The sequence below is a fragment of the Pezoporus flaviventris genome, unplaced genomic scaffold (genome assembly GCF_033815535.1).
Source record: "Pezoporus flaviventris isolate CSIRO_AGI_PZ_B2104156 unplaced genomic scaffold, CSIRO_AGI_Pfla_v1 ptg000059l, whole genome shotgun sequence".
NCBI classification, from domain to species: domain Eukaryota; kingdom Metazoa; phylum Chordata; class Aves; order Psittaciformes; family Psittacidae; genus Pezoporus; species Pezoporus flaviventris.
In genome coordinates this window covers 2,948,211-2,971,710 of record NW_026892607.1, presented here as the reverse complement: position 1 = coordinate 2,971,710, position 23,500 = coordinate 2,948,211, and the positions used below count along the sequence as shown (strand labels likewise).

The window sequence follows — 23,500 nt, the reverse complement described above, 5'->3', positions numbered from 1 at the left end:
TTTAAGTATAAAGCAGACTGTGTTAGACTCCAAACTGGAGCCAAAATTAATGGAGAGCTCTTCAGCTTCCAGGAGTGTTCACTTGCCCAGATTGCTCTTCAGCAAAAACAATTACTTAAGGTATTTCTTGTAATAGTCAACACACTGGAAAGCAATATTTCTCCTAGTAATTGTAGTATTCCTTGTTGCTGTGGGTCCAGGAATGTTTTTCTTGTCCATTGCTAGCATGGCGCCTCTGGGGCGATAGTCTAAAGAGGGTTTGCATACAACCGGAGTCATGAAAAGACCAGTCTGAACAGTGTGTCAGTCTTGCAGAACTCTCCATCCCTTGGTTATTTGTCTTTATTCATTTCTCCCTGCAGCAGTCACTGCTGCTTTGAAATGGTCCTGCAGAAGACAGCTGTTTATCATAAATCCTCAGTGTCGGGTTGGATGGGGCTTGGAGCAAGCTGCTCTAGTGGAAGGTGTCCCTGCCTGTGGCAGGAGCTGCAACTGGATGAGCTTTAAGGCCCCTTCCAACACAAACCAATCTGGGATTCTATGAACCTGTGGGTGTATGGACATGTCTGAAACATCCCCTGTGGGCTCCTACCCTGGCTGCACTTGGCATTTCAACAGGACATCCAGCCCCTGATATGTCTGCAATGATACTGCTACAACTCTCTGTCCCCAGTGGGATTGGAAATTGGGTTTTAATAACTTCTGCAGTTTGGCTGCTGTTAGCAAGTGTGTGGTGCAGGCACTAGATCTGAGCTAGGGGAGCTTTGAGAAGTGATAGTTCTGCTTTTATAGTTTAAAACAAAGCAGTGCTGTTGACGCAAAAGAAAGGAAAAATTGCCAACATCATTCTCCAGGCATTACAATTCATAAAGCTGGTTCTCTTCATATTTGTTGCCTTCTGTCAAATAAAACCAAACCGGTTTGCGGCGGCTGTGACCTTTTTTAGACCTCACAGCTGTAGAGCAAAGCCAAGCTTTTGTGGTGAAAGCTCTGACGCCTTTAGGCACAGCGGAGCTTGCTGCTGAGAGAGAGAGACCAGTAATGTTATGGACCATATTTCTTCAGGTGCTTTGATCCCTGTTGCACTCTGTGTACCTAGGTCGCTGTAGTTCCTTCTAGACTGAAGGAACTGAGCTCTCAAAATCAGAAACAATCATTTCAAAATGCCTTTGCTTGTATTTTGAACAAAATTCTGTTTCTTAGCAAATGTGTCATCAGTCAGGTGCTTGCTGCTGCTAACCCTGCAATTATTAAAAGCAAAAGAGAATCTCAGGAAGAGCAAAAAGCTGGGAATTGTTCTTCAATGCAGCAGTTAAATGTTGAAGTGAGGATATCCCAGTATTCCAGACTTCTCATGTAAAGTCAGGTCCACACAGAGCTATTGATGTATGATCTATAGTCACTTCTAGGGAAATAAGTGGCATTCTTCAGATGTAACAAGCAGTTGTAACAAGAATATTAAATGATCCCCAGGGCAAACTGCAAAGGCCTGGGCTTCTCTGGTGCTGGTAAACGGCTCCTATTTTTTGCTGTGTGTTGCTTAGATGAGCTCTTAGGCAGAAGCTCTTCCCTGTGAGGGTGCTGAGGCGCTGGCACAGGGTGCCCAGAGAAGCTGTGGCTGCCCCATCCCTGGCAGTGCTCAAGGCCAGGTTGGACACAGGGGCTTGGAGCAAGCTGCTCTGGTGGAAGCGGTCCCTGCCTGTGGCAGGGGTTGGAGCTGGAGGAGCTTTGAGGTCCCTTCCAACACAAACCATTCTATGATTCTGATGATGATTTTCCCCAATACAATGCCTTCGTCACATCCTTTGGTGCTCCAAGGCTGCCAATCACGTGTGTTTGAGGAGTGCACAGCATGCCCATGGCAAGGGGATTGGAACTAGGTGGTCTAAAGGTCCTTTCCAACCTTAACCATTCTATGGCAAAGCAGATGGCTGTGTTCACCCAAGGAAGCCTGTGCTGTTCTAGCCTGGGCAGCACCGGTGGTGGTTTTACATGGGTGTTTTGAGCATGCTGCAGGGAGCAGAAGCCAATGTTCCCTTTACCATGGAGCTGCCAGTTGAAACCATTAACACTGATGGAGCCTGTAAGAGGAAGAGTAAAATGTGACTCAAAGTAGACAGGTTCATTTTTGAATTGACATGGCTGTATCTCCTCTGGCAGATCCCCCTTTATGCTGGCAGGAGGGCTGGGAAACCCCTGTCAGAGCAGCACTGAGGTTTATTTCTATCATTTTACTTCTTTACTTTGTTTTCAGTTACACAAGCTCATCCTGAGAGTGTTTGAGAGCAGACCGTGTTTCTGTGGCTTTACTGCCTTCAGCTAAAACCCCACTTTGGACTCCATGTGCGTGCTTGTCACAGCTCAGTTTAGACTGTCCTGTTTCTATCAACTCCTATCTGCCACAGATTACTGAGGAGGAACCAAGAAACCCTTTATGCAAACTTCACTTCTTTTTAACATAGAGCAGTAACTTCTAGACCTTTTCTGGCTCTTTCTCATTCTTCATGAGGTACATATGTATATCAGCTATAACACACTGTCAGCGAACAGTGGTTTTCAATCAAAAAGACTGTCAGTAAAGCTGATTCACTAACAAGAAAGCTGTCAAGCTGTGACAGCTGCTGTCTTTGCAACCCCAAACAATCTGTTCAGTGCTAACTCTGACTTATGCTTCCATTTATTATACAGTAGTAATGAGTTCTGTCCTCAGAAATACCATTTTGGTGAGTTCACCTAGCTACTTTGTTATGGATGTAGAAAATATCAAATCAGATCCAAGGAGCATCTGATAAGTTTGCTGCAAAAAAGTTCTGCTTCTGTCTTTCAGAATTATTTTTGAATTCCAAATCCAGCTTCAGTACTTACCTCATTTTTGCACTTAAGCAGGAACCTGCAGATTTCATCACTACTGTAAGCTGAGAATTCCCTTTTTTAGCTCATTGTGTTGAAAAATGGTGGATAGCCTTAACCACAGTTTATCTATGGAAATGAGTAAAGGAATTTGCTGTTATTGAACTGTTCTGATCCTTAATAGCATCAGACCCCAGCATCCTGGAGACCACCCAAATGCAGCCCAGGGGAGGACGTGAGGAGCCAGGCTGTGGTGCTGCTGTCCAGATGCAGATGCTCGTGTTTGAATTGTCACCCTTTAGTTTAAAACGGAGAAAGAGCACCTGGACAGTCTCCCTAAGCAATCTCTTGCAGCAATACCTTCCAGACCGATATCTCCCATGCCTCAATTGTGGTTGATTATTGCTTGCTCAGAGGTAGGGAATTAGTGTCTACATTAGTGATGCAGTGTGTCCCTACTAAATGGTTCTCTAATCCCAATTCCTTTTGCTTTCTGAACTTCTGGTACTTGAGCTAAGACCCTGGTGGTGCCCCATAAAGCAGGTGGTTTGCACTAGGTTACACATCTGCTGAGCACCTCTGGGGATACTGGCTTCTCTTCCCAGCACCACCATTGTCAGGTGCCTCCTCCTGCGTTTCTGCTCCACCATCTCAGAAGAAGGGAGGGTTGGTCACTTGTGAGCCTCCAGGACTGCATGCCAAGAGCAGATAAATCTTAACCTACGGGAGATAAAGAGCAGCTTTCTTTCTTCTATGAGGGTGCTGAGGTGCTGGCACAGGGTGCCCAGAGAAGCTGTGGCTGCCCCATCCCTGGCAGTGCTCAAGGCCAGGTTGGACACAGGGGCTTGGAGCAAGCTGCTCTGGTGGAAGGGGTCCCTGCCCGTGGCAGGGGTTGGAGCTGGATGAGCGTTGAGGTCCCTTCCAACACAAACCAGGCTGGGATTCTCTAAATGAATTGCTGTCTCAAATCACCAGGTGGGGTTAGTAACCTTCATCAAAACCACTGATGATGAAACCGTTATTTTGGAGACTTTGGAAAGGTTGGGATTGCTCCTGGGAGCCGAGGCCCTGGGTGCCTGTTGTTTGGAAGGGATTGGCAGATGCCTGGCATGTCTCCAGCCTTCAGACACATGCTGGAACTGTCACAAGATGTGTTCGTACCTGGGAGATAACCCGAGGAGGGTAACAGCTACCACAGATTCATCAACAACAACTCACGTTGCCTCACTAATTCCCATGTATCATCGGGGAAGGCAGATGTCATGTGTTGACGTTCATCAGCTTTTGACATGTGGCACTTACGGGTGCAAGTGTGAGAAACACGGATGAGAAAAAACATTCATGCTGAGGATCCAAAACTATTTGTCATCCCAAGGCTCCTTGCCAGGCCAAGGGCAGGTGGCTCCCCAGGCTTTGTTTTGGGTCCAGTATTCAGGGTTTTGGTTAATGACTGCCGTGTTTTCACGTAAGGTCAAGCTACAAGCGTGGTGGTGCAGAACATACTGCCGTGGGTGTCTCAGTGGTCTGCGCACCACAGAGGGCAAAAATGAGCAGTGGGATGACTTTTTCCTTTAGGACTAATGCTGTATGTCTGGTGTGGTTTCTCATTGCCCTTGACGGCAATGCTGGCATTGCCCCCATGGCAGGGGAGTTGGAACTAGATGATCTTAAGGGCCTTTCCAACCAGAACTATTCTATGATTCTATGTCTCATGCCTGTCTTGCCTGCTTCTGTGCTGTTGGTTTCCTGGCTGTGCTCCAGTAGAACTCGTAGGTCTCTTGCTGCATTGCTGACCTGCTCTAAGGCATTTTGCATTTTTGTTCCAAACTTTCTTTCCTTGGAAAACTACCAGCTTGCTTTAATTCACTTTCTCCTCAGCTTTACTGCCAAAAGATCTACTTAGTAATTCCTGGAATTTGTTGAAGTCCATTGCTTTTATCTTCCTTAGGGGGAGAGAAATAGCAAAGTAAAAGCACTCATGTTTGTTCACACCCAGGCTCCCAGCCAACTCTTCCTTCTGGATTTGCATCAGATGTATGAAAGCATCCCCTTTCCTCCTCCTCACTCCTTAGTACCACTCCAGGATGGTGCTACTCGTTTTTCCCCTTTAACCTCCCCACTCACATTTGAATAACTTGCTGAGATAAAGGAACTGCAGCAGGGTGCGATGGCACGTTAACTGAGAGGAAGCTTTTCCAGTGGGAACTGATGGAGGAGGGAGGTTTCCCATGTGAGTCCCTGTTAGGGAAGCCACTGAGCACGGCTAGGGTGGGATGCCTGGCTCCCTAGGCGAACAGGGATGACAGCGTATCATAGAATCATAGAATAGTTAGGGTTGGAAAGGATCTTAAGATCATCCAGGTCCAACCCCCCCTGCCATGGGCAGGGACACCTTACGCTAAATCATATCACCCAAGGCCTCCTCCAACCTGGTCTTGAACACTGCCAGGGGTGAAGCATTCACAACCTCCCTGGGCAACCCATTCCAGTGCCTCACCACCCTCACAGGAAAGAATTTCCTTCTTATATCCAATCTAAACTTCCCCTGTTTAAGCTTCAACCCGTTACCCCTTGTCCTGTCACTACAGTCCCTAATGAAGAGTCCCTCCCCAGCATCCCTATAGGCCCCCTTCAGATACTGGAAGGCTGCTCTGAGGTCTCCACGCAGCCTTCTCTTCTCCAGGCTGAACAGCCCCAACTTCCTCAGCCTGTCTTCATACAGGAGGTGCTCCAGCCCCTGAGCATCCTCGTGGCCTCCTCTGGACTTGTTCCAACAGTTCCATGTCCTTTTTATGTTGAGGACACCAGAACTGCACACAATGCTCCAGGTGAGGTCTCACAGGAGCAGAGCAGAGGGGCAGGATCACCTCCTTCGACCTGCTGGTCACGCTCCTTTGGATGCAGCCCAGGATACGGTTGGTTTCTGGGCTGCAAGCGCACACTGAAGCCGGCTCATGTTCATTTTCTCATCGACCAACACCCCCAAGTCCTTCTCCACAGGGCTGCTCTGAATCTCTTCTCTGCCCAACCTGTAGCTGTGCCTGGGATTGCTCCCACCCAGGTGTAGGACCTTGCACTTGGCATGGTTAAACCCCATGAGGCTGGCATCAGCCCACCTCACAAGTGTGTCAAGGTCCCTCTGGATGGCATTCCTTCCCTCCAGGGTATCAACCGAACCACACAGCTTGGTGTCATCGGCAAACTTGCTGAGGGTGCACTCAATCCCACTGTCCATGTCAGCGACAAAGATGTTGAACAAGACCGGTCCCAACACCGATCCCTGAGGGACACCACTCGTTACTGGTCTCCAGCTGGACACTGAGCTATTGACCACAACTCTTTGTGTGCAGCCATCCAGCCAGTTCTTTATCCACTGAGTGGTCCATCCATCAAATTGATGTCTCTCCAATGTAGAGACAAGGGTGTCGTGTGGGGCAGTGTTGAATGCTTTGCACAAGTCCAGGTAGATGACATCAACTGCTCTACCCCTGTCCATCAGTTCTGTAGCCCCATCATAGAAGGCCACCAAATTGGTCAGGCAGGATTTCCCCCTAGTGAAGCCCTGCTGGCTGTCACCAAGCACCTTGTTGATTTTCATGTGCCTTAGCATGCCTTCCAGGAGAATCTGCTCCAAGATTTTGCCAGGCACAGAGGTGACACTGACTGCTCTGTAATTCGCCGGGTCATCCATTTTCCCCTTCTTGAAGATGGGGGTTATATTTCCCTTTTTCCAGTTGTCGGGAACTTCACCTGACTGCCATGATTTCTCAAATATGATGGCCAGTGGCTTTGCAACTTCATTCGCCAGCTCCTTCAGGACCCCCGGGTGGATCTCATCAGGACCCATGGACTTGTGCACGTTCAGATTTTTAAGATGGTCTCGAACCAGATCCTCTCCTACAGTGGGCGCAAGGTCTTCATTCTCACAGTCCCTGCATCTGCCTTCCAAGACTTGGGTGGTGTGGTCAGAGCCTTTGCAAGTGAAGACTGAGGCAAAGAAGTCATTCAGAACCTCAGCCTTCCCCAGATCCTGTGTAACCAGTTCTCCTGAGAGCTTCCTGAGGGGGCCTACATTCTCCCTTGTCTGTTTTTTATTTGCTATGTACCTGTAGAATCCCTTCCTGTTATCTTTAATACCTCTAGCTAAGTTTAATTCTAACTGGGCCTTAACTTTCCTAACCTGGTCCCTAGCTTCTCAGACAACTTCCCAGGCCACCTGTCCTTGCTGCCACTTATTATAAGCCTTTTTTTTCAATTGAATTTTCCTCAGGAGCTCCTTATCCATCCAAGGAGGTCTCCTGGCCCTCCTGCTGCACTTCCTTCTGGTTGGGATGCAGCACTCCTGAGCTTGCAGCAGGTGATCCTTGAATATCAACCAACAGCCTTGGGACCCTCTGCCCTCTAGGGCTGTATCCCATGGAACCTTCCTAAGCAGGTTCCTGAAGAGGCCAAAGTCTGCTCTTTTGAAGTCCAGGGCAGTGGACTTCCTTTTTCCCAACATGTCCTGTCATGCTGGTGCTCCTGTCCCACATGGAAACGTTCTTTCCTAAGGTAGCTCAGCATTACCCAAAGACATACATTTTTTTCCTGTACATGGTTTCTGTGCTGATGAGAAAACATTGATGGCAACTTCTCCCTCGAATTGCAGCTGTAGGAGAATAGTGTCTAAAAGGAGGAGTTATGTGACAAGAGCTGTCCGTGTTATACTCTGGCTCTTTCAAGTTGTGGGGTTTTTTACTTTGTTGGTTTTGAAAACTGAAATCCTTTTATTGCAGCTCTTTCTGGGCCCCGTTCAAAGCCCACTGAAGTCAATACAAAGACTTTGACTCCAGTTAAATCTGAATCAAGCCTCGCTGGCCAATGAAAGATTAAAACCAACTCCACCGTATCAAACAACGCCAAACTCCAAACATTTACAGCCCTGTTTATGTTTTGTGCATCTGTTCCTTTTAAATTACTACCAACTCTTGTATGCAAATACAGGATTTGTTTCATGTTTGCTCATTGTGGTTTCAATTATGCCTGTGGAAAGGGAGGGTGTGATGCTGTTGTGTAAACACTCATATGAGATTCTCCCGACCTGGCTGTCCTCCCCAGGCTGCTCTGAGGTCTCCACGCAGCTTCTCTTCCCCAGCCTGAACAGCCACAGCGTTCTCAGCCTGTCTTCATACAGGAGGTGCTCCAGCCCCTGAGCATCCTCGTGGCCTCCTCTGGACTTGTTCCAACAGTTCCATGTCCTTTTTATGTTGAGGACACCAGAACTGCACACAATGCTCCAGGTGAGGTCTCACAAGAGCAGAGGGGCAGGATCACCCTCTCAACCTGCTGGTCATGCTCTTTTTGGTGCACAAATACCGATGCACAAATGCTCATCTATATAGTCACCATGGGTACCACCAGGCACTGATCCTGGGATGTGAATCCTGCAGCTGCCCACCCCATGGATGCTGTGACCAAGCTGCTCAAAGATTTTGTGTCCATACACTAGTGCCAACTCCTTTAACAGGGGATAAATTACATTGACAAAGCTACCTTAAAGGGAATATGATTAGAAAAATGCATTGTTGGAAACCAGACGGATTAAATAGATGAAGCAAGAAGATGAAGTGTAATGGGAAGTAAAACAAAGCAGCCCTTCTGCTGTGCACTAACTTGTGCTTTCATATGTAGCTCCTCAGAGGCCTTTGTTCTCTTTGCTGGTTAGGGGAGGTTTTGTCAACTTTCTTCCTATTCTTTCTTATCCTTATCACTAAAATGCTCATAAACCTCATGGTTAAGAATGCCTCTCTGCTGGCCTACTACTTATTAAGTATTATTTTGTGTTACTGATTGTTCTATATTTCTCCCACACAATTACCCGTGGATTTTGAGCTTTCCTCTCAACGCTGGGAGGTTTTCTATGCCAAAACCTGACTTGCACAGCAGCCAGAGATTTTGATGGCCTGTTACAATGTGATTGTTAGAGCTGAGGGAGATGCTCTGCTGCACCGTGCCACGTGCCAGATTACACACAGGGAATGCTTGAGACTGTTTTCTGCTGGCTGGTACAAGGTGTTTACAGAATTGCTTAATAAATCAATATTTAAATAGGTTGTTCTGAGAAGTTAGAGCCTGAATAGGAAAAGGGCAAAGCACGCTGGGTTACATCTAGAAATGCAGGAGCTGAACTGAATTCCTATTGGTACCTTGTGTGTTTGCATATAAATGCATATAAGCACATCAAAATCACACTGAATTCAGTGGGTTTTGATAAGTCATCAAGAAAAGATGGGAAAAAAAGGAGCTTATTAAGTTGCTCAGCCCAGTGGTTGTTAAAGGCATGTCTCAAATGTTGCCACACACTTGTGAAGTTTCTGATATGAAGAGGCACTTCTTAAACCACTCCATTAGGCTGGGAATAGGTAGGGCTGGCGCTCTGAATAAGTTAGAGAAATTAAATAATGCAGTGTTTTGGAAACCATTTTACTTACATAAAGTACCAGTGATGCTGTTTCCTTGCAAAGATTTGTTACTTTATTGGTGAAATTCTATGCATGTGTGTGTATATATATATAAAATATATCTAATTAATATATTTGAATAATTGCTCATATATTCAAATGTATTTGATTAATAAATTAATATATTTGAATATTGCTCATATCTGAAGGGAAAAAAAGAGATCTCAGAAAACCTGTTCTCTCACCCGGAAGTCTTTATCTTAACACACCAGAGAGCAATTTCCCTAACAAAAGGCTACGTGAAGATGCCAAATTAAAACCTGATGAAAATCAGCAGGAAAAGAAGACTCTCTTTTTTTTGACATTTCCAATTAATGCCCCCAAACTGTTCGTGCAGTTTGACAATATGGTTAATCACAAAGGTGAAATTGGAAGTTGCCAGCCCTGAATGCTAGTGTAAAAGTTAATAAATGCAGCTCATCATCATTATGCACATGCTAGTTATAATAATTTACTGTCCATACCGAATCTTTATAAGCATTGTAATTAAATATAAAATGCACATTAGAATTATAATGAGTAATTAGGGCAACATAACTAATGTGCATGAGAGTCCCGAAGCTCATTAAAACAGTAAAAGAAGAAACCTGTTCTAGCTGGAGGTTCTTTGCAGGCTTTCTGTGCCTGTATGAATGCCAGGGTGCTGCGTGCATTGTTTTAACTGTTCCTTTAGACATTTACAAGCAAGATGAAAATATTTGGGTGGGAAAGCAGATTCAGCAAAGCTCTGCAGCGTTCCGGGATGGAGCATAAGTTGTACAATTTGGTTTCCCCAGCACAGGCGCCTGACTCATGCAAACATGTTGGTGTTATCAGCTGAGCAGAAAGTAATTATAGAGTGAAGATGATCGTTTTCACATCTTCTTCATTAACACGCTGCGCTAGAGATGGAGTGCAGTGAGCACTCAGCACCCTCATGTGAGACTTTAACAGAGGTATTTATTGAAACTTCAGTTGCTCCACTAAAATTAAAGAGGATGTGCACGCATCGGAGCATGCGTATGCACTCTGTGGTGCTCATCTGTCCCCAGATGTCCAACAGGTCCACCCCAAGGCTCTCACACTGCGCCGTTGTCTGATGAACTCAGTGTATTTGATTGTGGTACAGGAGCAACTCAGCTGTTCCATCAGTGTTCTTGCTTATGCTATGTTATGCTCCTGTCTCCATGGTGCTTTTCATGGAATGATTTGGGTTGGGAAGGACCTCAAAGCTCATCCAGTTCCATGGGCAGGGGCACCTTACACTAGAGCAGCTTGCTCCAAGCCCCTGGCCTTGAACACGTCTCCCGTCCTGCTCTTCTGGTGAGGACACATAAATATGTATTTCATTGGAGTAATAAATATGTATCTTGGGTCAAGGACAGCTTTACCTCCTGAGCCATTTCATGCAGGAAGAGACGCGAAAGGGCATTAGTATAACTCCAGTTAAGCTGAGCCTCTGAGCACCCACTTGAGAAAGCCTTTCCTAGCAAAGCACTTACACATCTTTGAGAAATTGATATGAACAAGTTCCAGTAATTTATTTTCAAGTCAGAAATTAAGCATTTATTTTAAGTGCTCTGCTCTGCAGGGATGAGCTGTGGGAGAGGACTGAATGAGATTCTACCACAGGGAGAGTAAACCCGTGCACGCGCGTCACTAAAGCCTGGTACTGCTAACTCATACATAGAATCGTATCTTTTTCTTGGTGATTTTACGTAACCATTCTTTAGGAGATATAAAAATGACAAATACATTTACAATGATTAGTCTTATGGGAGGTTCTCTTGTTGACATCACTGTTACAAGTTATTTAGTCTTGTATCAGAGCAATAACTTCACTATCAAGTTCCCTCCCTTTGGGAGCTCTATGGCACTCGCCCCCTTTCTCCCTCCCTCCCGTAGGATCTTCCAGGTAAGTGCTTCACTCTCCACTGATGCTTTATACCTTGGAGACAAGTTGTTATTCTCTTGTTCATGCGTGTGTTCATTACAGTTATTTACAATTAAGTGCTCTGCACGCCCGCAGAAGCACATCAGTGTCTCTGCAAAGTGACTGGAACCTCTTCCCATCTAACTTGTGGAAGGGAAAACCTTCTGTGTTGGAGGGAGTGCTTGCTGGACTTCTACCTGCACGTGCCTCCCTTTGGCCTTGGATTCTTTCGCGTTGACTCTTGAACATTTCTCTTGTTTTCCCACTGTTTTCCCAGCTGTAATTACTTTATTTATAATGGATTAAAGCTGCTCTTTCTTTTTTACCTTTTTAAACTTTCATCAGATCTTCAAGCTTGTGTCCATCTGTATCAATCCCTTGCCTTCTGCTGTCCACTCAGGACTTCTGTTAGCATCTGTTTGATCCGTCAGCTGCATGGAGCAGGGCTGCATCATTAATGATGCCAAATGATTTTCTGTAATGTTTTAAGTCATCATTATTACACTCCTGAATGAAAATGTTTTCCTGGATGGCCAGAACCTCTCCTTGCTGCTGTAGAAACTCTTCTCCAGCCTGGAGAACAGAAGGCTCCAGGGAGACCTTAGAGCAGCTCTGGTGCCTAAAGGGGCTACAGAAACTGGAAAGGGGCTTTGGACAAGGATCTGTAGGGACAGGACAAGTGGAATGGCTTTAATGTGCCAGAGGGGAGATTGAGATGAGATCTCAACTAATATACATTGGCTAACAGTGAAGGCAGAATTAAATTGAACCTTGTGACCACTTGTTAACATAATAAATGAGCTTTCCTTTTGCAAAAGGACACGTATGTTGATCAATAAAGTATTCCTGCTCGTTGTTATAATCTCAGAATCTTTGACACAGGGGAACACGCATGCAGCCCCAGCAGCACAAGCAAGCAGCTCTATGCAGCACAACCCACAGCGGTAAGAGCACATCACAAATGTCCTCTCAAAAATGAGTCTTTAAATGATCACATGGAAATCATGAAAAATAAATACGGAATAGTGGAGACCTGAAAATCTCTTCCCACATCTTTGTCCCTTTCCAAAGCAAAGCTTGGCTCCGAGAGCAGCAGGTATTTAGGTGTGGAATTTCACCTGAGAGTTACTCAGTCTTCTGCACTGATGTGAGCAGTAGGGGCTGATGGTTTTGTGCTCAGCATGTAGCTAATCAGTGCACCAGAAACGTGCCTGAATCACAGTTTGTTTTTATAGGACAAACAAGAAAACAACCTGACAAGGGGAAATCTGAGAGAATGGTGACTCCAAGCTGTCTTTGGTTTCCGTTTTCATCCCAGCATTAACCAGGGATTTCCTAGAGGAGGGAATATTGATTTTTAGGTTTATTGCGAAAGAGCAGAAGCTGAAATCCTTCTGAAAGGGAGATCTAAAAAGCCTTCCTTTTCAGAAGTTTTCCAATATTTTCCAAACAAACCTAGGTCTCAGCAGACAGCAAAGCCTGGAATCGTGATTTGTAGCTGGGATCCAGCCAGCATCCCCTTCCCAGCTGCACTGGGAGCACAGTGCCTGGGGCTCCTGCTGGTAAAAGCATTGGCAAGCTTTGTGTTTTTCTGGATAATTTGAGTTATGAATTTATTAGCAGTGACTTATTTAAAAAACAAACAGCCAAAGCAAAGCAAACCAAAGTCCCCCAAAACCCACAGAACACCCCGCAAAAGGTGAGCAGGTCCCACCGAGGAGCAGGAAGGTGGCACTTTATAGACAAGAACCTTCTACGTGACTCAGGCCTTCGCTGGTGTTTTGTTTGCTCTTTCTGCTCAGCTCTTGAGGATTCAGTCTTGTCTGAGCAGTGTGCAAGCAGGGTCGTACCTTCACTTCAAACTCAGGCTTTTTGTTAATAATCCTGCCCACTCTCAAGTAGGAAAAAAGCCCCAAACCCAAATATTTTCACTCCCTTTGCATAATGCAGGAAAAACAAAGCCTCTTACAACAAAGCTTTCCAGGGACCCACTCCATGGTTATGGGAGAAAGGGTGGAGGCGCTGGCACAGGGTGCCCAGAGAAGCTGTGGCTGCCCCATCCCTGGCAGTGTTCAAGGCCAGGTTGGACACAGGGGCTTGGAGCAAGCTGCTCTAGTGGAAGGGGTCCCTGCCCATGGCAGGGGTTGGAGCTGGAGGAGCTGATCATCATTCAGCTGACGCTTTTGTATGGTTTGTGTGGCTCATCTTGGACATTCTTAGTTCTAATTCTTTCAAAGCTGACCTATGAGGTTAGTGGTGCTCTCAGTAGATGTCGGTGCCACACGGTGCTGTAGGAGCAAAGACAAAATGTGACCTATTCACAGCTCTTCATGTCATCAGTCTCACTCAAGGTTATTCTTTAAAGGTCTTGGCTGCACGAAGTGCTTCATTTCTCAGGAAGGAGTTAGCTTTATGTGTCATTGTTATCTTTATGAAGTAACAAATATGTCTGATGGTTTTCGTATGCAGTTTACGGAGAAGTAGTCATGCAAATCAGTTTTATGTTTATTATCTACTTGAAATTTTCATGTTACTGGTTAGGAGTTTAGAAATTCATGGACTGGTGGGATGTAATCATGGAAGAAAATGTTGAAGGCAGGGGTGTGTTTGCTGGCTGTTGGAGACTGTAGTCTGTCTGTCTGCTTCATTGGAGTGATGAGGACATGAGTGATGGGCAAAAGAGAACCAGTTCTGTTTAATCAAACTCAAAATATCCTTATTTGGTTTTGTTAAACATCAAGGCTTGTGTGTAAGTGCTAAGAGTGCACGCTTGTTTTCCCTGGCTGTAACAGCTGGATTTCTGTGCCATGTCCAACGCACCTGGAACAACAGCCAAGGGTGGTGGTAATGATGGATGGGTGTGCGATGGACCTGACCCACCAGGCCAGAACCTGGCTGTCACACTGCTCCTTCAGAGCTCTGAGGTTTCTTTACTGTGGCTGCTTCCCATAAAAGATTATGGTCTCTTAACGTGAGCAATGGGAGAGGGGGTGGAAGAAGCAGCCGAGAGGCAGTCAGGATTTTATATGTACATAAACACCTTAAAGCAACATCTGGAAAACTGCTCAGGAAAAAATAAACAGGTTGTTATTTACAAGTTCTGTGGTTTGGTTTTTACGGCGCTTTTATGATGCACATAAATTATTGTTTAAAACCAGAGATGTAAAAGAAATTCCAGGGAGAAGGCGCTTGTTGTTCAGCCTTTCCTTTGATAATCTTTCCTGAAGAATTTGTTCTGGTTTATTCTCAGCTTACGGTTGCTTTTCGCTGGCAAGGAGAAAAACTGACAATCACTTTTTATGTGTTTTTGTATCTGTAGAACTATTTTTAAGATGTTTATTGCTATTTACAATCTTTGCTATTTAAAAAGATAAGATATATGTACTGAAACAACTCTGTACCCAGTGCAACCGGGGAAAAGTCACGTTGGTATATTATATTTGTGATCGGTTCATAGTTGTGAAGGTAAGTTTGTTCTTTCAATATGCAAAACAAGAGCTAAAAGGCTGTCAGAGCCTAACGGGGTTTATGGGGCATTTGCAGAAGACATGAACCTGCCAGAGAGGAGACTGAGCTGAGCTCTTAGGCAGAAGCTCTTCCCTGGGAGGGTGCTGAGGCGCTGGCACAGGGTGCCCAGAGAAGCTGTGGCTGCCCCATCCCTGGCAGTGCTCAAGGCCAGGTTGGACACAGGGGCTTGGAGCAAGCTGCTCTAGTGGAAGGGGTCCCTGCCCGTGGCAGGGGGTTGGAGCTGGATGGGCTTTAAGGTCCCTTCCAACACAAACCAGGCTGGGATTTTATAAAGATAAGTGGTGCTGGTCCTGTCTTTGTGTTGGGCCCTGGGTGCTGCCATCCCTTCCCTGGCTCCTCCTGACCAAACCTCTCAGCCAGTTCTTCATGTGCTTTCTTTGTGGTTCTGACATTTTAAATACATCTTGCACGACACTAACACTTATAAATAGTTAATCTTTACGCTGAGTAACTGAGTCGGATGAACAGCTTTTTCAGGACGGGCTTGATATCTCTTCATGTCTCAGTTGTGTTTTTTTACACCAGATACACAGAACATAACTCAGAATCTGCTGTGTGGGATAATTCTTACACTGCTGGAAGAAAACGTGATTGAATGTGACTCAAGCTGGAGACCACGCGCCAGGCAGAGTAACACAGAGCGTGCTGCAGAGAAGCGGCGTGGAGCGATCTGCGTATGGAGATGCAAATGTCCGTTTTACAATTCTTTTTTTTCAGTTGCCCCCACAATTCAGGAACTTAAATCCAGCGGTGTGGTGCTTGGAGGGAACGGCCTGATACGGTGCGAAGGTGCAGGAGTTCCTGCCCCGGTCTTTGAGTGGTACAAAGGAGAGAGGAAGTAAGTAGCCGGTGCTCGCCGACCCCCTCGTGCTGCTGGGGATGCTGGGGACCAGAGTGGAAGAGAGAGGAGACCACCAGGCTGGCTCTGTCCCCTGTGATGATGTGACCATCAGGCTGTCCCGAGCTCAGTGCCAAGCTTTAAACAGCAGTTTAAAGCAGCCAGAGCCAACGGAGGTGTTGGCTTCCAGCAGCTGCGCTGTGTGTGGCTTTGGGGGAAAATTCCTGGTTTCCTTGTGGTTGTCGATTCTGTGCTCTTAAAGGTGTTAGCCCTTGGCTGGGCTGTGATGGGGAGTGTTGCAATAACGAACCTAAGTTTTCAATATGCTTCAGCAATTACAGCCTTTTATGTATAATAACCAGAAAGGCACTGAAAAACTCTACTGAAAGGATTTATTTATTTTTTATTTAAAACCCCATCCATCTTCATACGTGTCCTGCTGAGGGTTTGTGGTTGTAAAGGTTGGTTGTTTCATGAACAAGACTTTCAACCAAACCTTCGTGGGGATGAACTTTCTCCCAGTTGATCCATTCTTTGTTTAGGCCATAGGTTTATCATCCACAGAGCTGCTGCCCACCACAGCATCCATGGGGCGCTCTGCCTGAACCCCAGAAGCTGACCATGTGCTTTAGTTTTGTCTACAGTCAGCTTTACCTCCAGGCCATTAGTGCTGTGTAACCATAAGCAGCAGAATTTTAGAACCCACCTCATTAAATAGATATTTTCCTTTTTGGATAGAAAACTGGTTTATGGCTCTTACTTCAGCTAAGAGCTTATTTCTGTTAGGTTTGCACACTGGTGCAAAAGCAAGCGGATAGTGTCTCTTGTAAGTGACTGTCCAGATGTGCCTTCCAGCTTCTGGAATTTCCTGGCTTCCGAGAGTTGGGTTTCTCAACCCAAACATCCCATTAAACCTGGAAGCTGATGGGAGAATATTAGCAACCATTTTTCATAGGAAGCCATCTGTCAGCTCATTTCCCCGTGGCCAGCTGCTCCCCTTCACAGGCTGTAGCTGCTCCTCTTTCTTTGTGACTTTCAGAGCGGTCCTAACTATGGACCATACCCTAAATCATTCTGTAAAATGCTATAACTGGTCTTTACTATCTATAACAGTGAATGCTTTTCTTCTGTTGGTGAAATGCATTGGCATCTATTTCCAACAATGCAAATTATGTTGTGCACATGTTAGAGGAAGTTGCAGCAGAAACATCTTTTATGTACAAAGTATTGTAGGGCAGTGTTTAGCCCTCCTGATTCAATTTGCTGTTTCCAGTGTGATAATCGCCTTTCTATTTATAAGATTGACCAATTCCTCTCACTGTGAGCAGCAGGAAAGCCTAAGCAGAGCACTTCAGGCCAACAAAATTGTGCCTTCTGTTTCAGTGGGGGTATCACCTGAGGCTGGCTATAACCAGCAAGGAATGCATTGTCCTGTTGTGTCTTACTGCTCAAACATTACGCACATCCTATTTCGTTCTGCTGTTGCTGGCAGATGTGCCAGACGTCAGTACAAAGGTACTGGGGATCCCTGAGCCTCCACTGCTTACAGGAAAGAGGAAACCCATTGCTTTTTCCTCCAGTATATCCTCTTCACCTCTGGGTGGTGGAGCCAGCACAGAATGAGCCTTGGACAGCTCAGGTGTTGTTTTAGTGCAGCCCTGAGGGGAGTCAGCTCTCACAGGTAGTTCAGAGTAGCAGGTGTGTTATCTATCAGCAGATACACTCCAAGACTAGATTTATATACTGTTAGTGCACACCCTGCTCTATTTTCTGATAAAAGCATAGAGAGGATCTCATTTTCTTCACTTACTCTTGGATGGGGACCTTCTTTTTTTTCCTTTTTAGATTGGGACCTTTTGGGTTTGTTTTTTAATTGTTGAATAAATGAACAGCAGGCGTTAAAACCGAAACCTAAAGTATATGTTCAGTGTCTGAAACAAGCCCTTTGGGTCTTTAAACTGTATCATTGTTACTTAGATTAATGTATATCCAAACGCACAATTTCCAGACTCCAGGGATCATCTCATCATAAAATAGCCATTAACAGTAAACATAAAAGCAGTCGCAGACTACAGTCAGTTAAAAGAGCTTGTCTGTGAGGCGGAGAGCTGGCAGGACCAATTCTGCCTAACCACTGAGCTCGCAAGAGCTGCTCTTTGTTAATCCTCTGCAAGTGCTGGTGCGCTCGCTGCTTTGAGACCCTCTTGGCCAAGGGCAAGGTGAGGAGCCTAAAGCCCCGCAGGCAGGCAGGCACACCACTTCCGCTCTCCTCCTGTGCCTGGGAAAGGCCAGGAGAGGTCTCATGGACAGGTTTCCAACCATTTAGCACTTTATCTGCCAAAAGCAGTACTTTGAGCTCCATGTGGGAGCTTCTGGGTGGCTGCACGGGCCCAGAGAGGGTTGGGTGAGCTGGGAATGGAGTGGAAATTGGAGGAAAAGCTAGTAAAAGCGTCTTAAACTTATAAATATGTGTGGTTGTAAAGCTGTGCAAGGATTTCCTGCAGAAAGGAGAACGGCTTAGCTGCACTCACTCCCAGTATCTGAGCTCCACAACTGTTCAAGTGTGATGCGTTATAGGGTTAAAGAGAAATCAGATCTCAGACATTAAACAGACACAGGGAAGAACCTTAAAAGGCACCTATCTAAAAATATAAACTCCTTTATCCTTGATAAAGCAAACAAGACTAAGGTTTGTAACAACAAAACTCATTAGAATGGCTTAATATATTATAATAATGTGAAGGTATTCAAATATGAAACCAAAGGCACCCCTCAGGGCTGGCAGTGATGCATGAGCTTCTCTGGATGCATAGTCTCTCAAGTAAAAAGGAGATCACTCTTCCCTTTAGAACTACTGGTACAAAGCAGTAAGGTGAAGAAATCTCTAGGGTGGCTGCACTTAATATAACTTGGTAAACTTAAAATAACTTGGCAAAACCCAGACAAGTCATAAACACTGTGCTCAGTCAATAAGCAAAGCAGAGCAGCACACAGGAGTAATTTGAAAGTAAAAGCATCTGGTTCTTATAACTGCAAATGGGAATCCTCAGAACTGCTGCGTTTATGCTACCTAATGCTGACTCCTCGGTCTGTTAATTGTGTGGCTTATTGATAGCACATCTATCCCATCCCATTTACTCCATTCCAGTTCTGGGCCCCCAGTGTCAGCTTCTTCCCGGGGGGGGGACATGTAGGGAAGCACTGGATGGCAGGAGCACTGGAAGGGGAAGGAGGGGAAGAGAACCCAACAGGCACTCCCAGTTCTCATCCCTTTGGCAGCCTGGGGAAGGCAGCAGATCACATTGAGCAGATGCAGTTCAGTTTTGATACAATTTCATCTCTAACGGGGAATGGGGATGGCAGAAATCCCAACAACCCATTGAGTTAAACCTTTAAAACTGTAAAATAGAGATGCTGTCGTTCAAACTGCAGTTATGGGCTGAAATGATGGAGGTAGCTTAGAAACAGGTGATAAAAATAAGCCATAGATGGAAAAGGAGTATTGCTCCTATACCCTATGATTCCCTGGGAAAGGGAGCGATGGGATTCACACCCCAAAAGGCAGCAGGAAGGGATGGTGGCTGTGGCTCAGCTGGGGAAGGGGCATCCATGCTTGCTTAGCTTAGCTTAGCTTTACCCTACCAAGAGCCACCACACTGATAGAGCTGTCATGGAGTGCTGGCCTGGAGCATCTGAGCAGAGGGGTTTGGGAACAGGGGAAGCTCTTCGATCTTTCTGCAGGAGAGGCAGAAAAAGGAGGGACAGATATTGGCAGTTTTAGAAGGAGAATCATAGAATGCCAGGTTGGAAGGGACCTCAAGCATCACCTGGTCCAACCTCTCTTGGCCCAGCATGACCTAGACTAGATGACCCAGCACCCTATCCAGCTGAATCATAACAGTGTCCAATGCTGGGGAATCCACCACTTCCCTGGGGAGGTTATTCCAGTGTCTGGTTGCTCTCATTGGTAAGAATTTGACCCTTGTGTCCAGTCAGAATCTCCCCAGGAGTAACTTGTGCCCATCACCCCTTGTCTTTACAAGTTGTCCCATGGAGAAAAGGCAGTCTCCATCTTCTTTGTAGCCACCTTCTTAAATACTGGAACATGGTGACAAGGTCTCTCCTGAGCCTCCTTTTCTCCAGGCTGAACAAGCCCAGTCCTCTCAGCCTTTCCTCACACGGCTGCCCAGTCATTGGTTCATCAAACATCCATATGCATAGGGTGGAAAGACAAACCTTTGGACAAAAGATGAATGTTCTAATTGCAGCATTCACCCCAAACCAGGCATTTCAGCCCTATTTTTTCATGCAAAACCAAGTGTGTCCATGGCACATGCTATGTCCTCTGCCCAACCATGGGCTGTGCAGAACAGACCTGAGTCTTTTAAAGCAGCACAAGCTGCCCAGGCAAGAGAAACCCCCTGCATGTGGAGCAGCATGTAGTGACCAAGTGGAACAGAGGCACTCATGTAACGATAGCAAGTGTCAGTCCACACTGTGCAGAAGTGCAACTAATGATACACTTGAACTGGTTTTAGACAGAATGCCAGAAGATTGCATTCATTCACAGGATGTATGATTATATCATCCAGTATAGCAAACAAAAACTGTATACTTGATCTGGAACTCTGCTCCTTATGGGAGATATGAGGTTATGAGTAATCAATCAGCTGGAGCTTGTATTTTAATAATGTGGTTACTCTTCTGATCTCCATTTTTGATCAAACGTGGTTTATCTAAAACAAAGTTTAAGCTGTCCATCTTTCTTTACCCCAGTGCAGCAGTGCTGCTTCTGACTTGGCTTTGAAACTGCACAGTCCCTATGAAATTTGAGGTGAAAAGAGCCCTGGTTTAGCTTTTCCCACGCTCCATTCCCTGCTTCCTATTCAGGTTGCTGTCTCAGGACGCTGAGCACATCTTTCCTAACTGCACGTCTAATTTGTAGCTGTAGAGGCCTGTAAAACAAAATGTGGTCACAATCCTACATAGTCTAATCTCTAGTTACCTAACCCTCATCTGCCATCAGTTGGAGGTGTGTGAGGAGCACCAGCAGTCTCCAGAGCCTGGTAAAACACTCTCTGAAACACTGACCATTACTATTTTCTGCCCCAAAATAGGCTATTTAAATATTCAGTTGGGTTTGCCCAGTTTAAAACCTAAGCTCTTCATCCGAGAGCTATGTCCTGTCCAGTGGCCAGGCAGGGCTATGAGTGTCAGCCATCATTTCGACTGTAGGACACACAGACAGAACCTTTTCCTCTCAACACCCCACAGCTTCAGCGTTGCCCGTGACTTCTCCTATTTGCTGCTGTGGTAATTTTGCTTGACAGACTATGCTGGCAGCTTGCAAACAGTTTACTGTGCTACCAGATATATCTAGAAAAACAAGAGAAAAACAGATTAAAAAAGAGAAAGAATAAAAGAAAATCATTGCTGTGGTATATGAGTTATAGACATTTTCTTTTTGCTTTCTAGACTGATCAATGGTCAACAAGGAATCACTATTAAAAATTATAGCACAAGATCACTTCTTACTGTTACCAATGTGACAGAAGAGCATTTTGGCAACTATACATGTGTCGCTGCCAACAAGCTAGGGACGACCAATGCCAGCCTGCCTCTCAACCGTAAGTAACGTGGACATGTGGCAAATGTTCATGGTTGTTTGTTTCCACATACAAGGATTCAAAAGCCAAAAATAGGAGTGTGTGTTTTTCCTCCCTGTTTCTTCACAAGGTGTATAAATACCATTGAGTTCCTCAGCGCTGGGAAACGACGCAGAGGGTTCTTTATTCCCTGCTGCAGGAGGGTTTCCGTTCTGGAAGTGATGGCACATTTTGGTGGTATCAATGAGTTATGAATCTATCAAACCCACAACTAAACCCAACCCGCCGTCGTGGTGTAGAGGCAGAATTAGCATGACAAAAGTCTGCTCAGAATAGCAGCATTGGAGCACAGGGACCACTGTAAATAAAGCTATGAACTTTTTCTGCAAGCTTCAAGGACTGTACTGGGCTGGAGAACTGGGGGGTGCCAGAGCCCTGCTCATGGGTCAGGTCGTTGGTTGTTGGTCTAAGGTACAGACCAGTTGCAGAGAACTCGGAGTGAAATCTTTTGGTTACGGTTGTAATAGGCAAAGCAAAGCATTAAGGTTTTTAGCATGAAGGTTGTTAAAACAGGTCTCAAATGTCCTGCCTAAAAGATATTTATATCTGTGAATTTGTAGTATTTCACAGTTGCCATCTGTCAGTGGCAGCCGAAGATGTTCATAGCTGAACTTTGGTGCTGATCTGTTCTAATAGTGATAAAACTGAAAGACAAAACTCAGAATATATCCTACATGCTTTTATCTGCATAAAGATATTTCGTCCTGGGTGGAAATGTAGATTTGCAGTTGCTTACGTCCTGGGGTTATTGCCTTCTAGCCATGCAACTTTCTTCTGAATACGCTTCTTAAATGATCTGTATTGTCAGGATATGCTGAATTACTGCAGAGGAGACACAATAAGCAGAAAATAGCATGAAGCCTTTGCTGCCATTTTATTCACTATTTGAGAAATCATCAGCAAAGTGGAAACATTACACTTGTTGTAAACAGGAAATGCAAGAACTGAAAACAGAGGAATATTATGCCAGAAGCAGAGAGTTATTTGGTGTATTTGCAATTCAGAGGAGGTAAAATGAAGGTTTCGTTTAATTTCAAACAGAGCAGAGCTGAATCTGTCTCCTAGCTGCTGCCACGATTTTATCAGTTTTATGTTGTTGAGGTACTATGTAGCCACCCTTAAGAAGTACTTCGAGATGCAGAGGTTGGAAACATCATAAAAGCACCAAGTACTTTGTTATAAATCATAAAAATAGATGTCTTCATCATGAAAGGGATGGTATGTGTGAAGCAGAAGACTGATAGAAAATACTGAACTCTGGGTCTGATCCTGACCTCATGGAATGAAATATGGGGGTAACATTAGCTCCGGGGTTTGATTGAAAGACCAAGATGAAATGTCTTATACTGTGATTTTTTTGATGTAGTTAAAACAAGGAGAGGGTTCCAAAAGGCGGTGAGCTACATTTCAGTTGGGAATGAAGATCGTATGGCAGTTTTTTCCTTACTCATAGTCTGCATTAATGTTACCTAGAAAAAATGTTACCTAGAAAAAATGTTACTGAAAACATAAAAAATCCCGGGGTAGCAACATATTAAATGTGGACTCCTTAATCCTACAGGGAGAATTTTCTCTAGCACGATGCTACTTACATTTTATTCTGTTGGCAATAATAGCTGAACATATGTGCTGGTTCAGGTGTTGGGGGGGGGAAGCGATAGCAGTTAATGGTTGCCTGTAAAATTTCACAGTCAAATGTAAGGTTAAGTATAATTTGATCATCGTGCTACTTGACAAATGTTAAAAGCTAGGTGTTGACGTCTTATTTCAGAGTGTGTTTTAAACTGTTGATTGCATTGGTACAATACAGTCCAAGAGCTTTTCGGCCAAAATTATTACAAGGGCCTGCAGGGCCAGGCCAAGGGGAATGGCTTTAACCTGCCTGAGGGGAGACTGAGATGAGCTCTTAGGCAGAAGCTCTTCCCTGGGAGGGTGCTGAGGCGCTGGCACAGGGTGCCCAGAGAAGCTGTGGCTGCCCCATCCCTGGCAGCGCTCAAGGCCAGGTTGGACACAGGGGCTTGGAGCAAGCTGCTCTAGTGGAAGGTGTCCCTGCCTGTGGCAGGGGTTGGGACTGGATGAGCTTTAAGGTCCAACACAACTAGGTCCAACACAAACTAGGCTGTGGTTCTATGTTTCCCCATAGATACATGTGTGTTTGTTCTTAGGTAAAGGGATTATTATTTCCTAAAGAGCACCGCTTTTACAT

At 45.3% G+C, this 23,500-nt stretch overlaps 1 protein-coding gene across 3 annotated transcripts in view; it reads left to right on the top strand.

Annotated features, from left to right (window-relative positions):
• The window catches only part of NEGR1 (neuronal growth regulator 1), a 274,782-nt gene that overhangs the window by 197,429 nt on the left and 53,853 nt on the right, over nt 1-23,500 (top strand). For all 3 annotated transcript variants that reach the window (XM_061469770.1, XM_061469771.1, XM_061469769.1), the window contains exons 5-6: nt 15,508-15,628; nt 21,104-21,255. In XM_061469770.1, the coding sequence (XP_061325754.1) occupies nt 15,508-15,628; nt 21,104-21,255 (273 nt within the window). The remainder of the gene's footprint in view (nt 1-15,507; nt 15,629-21,103; nt 21,256-23,500) is intronic.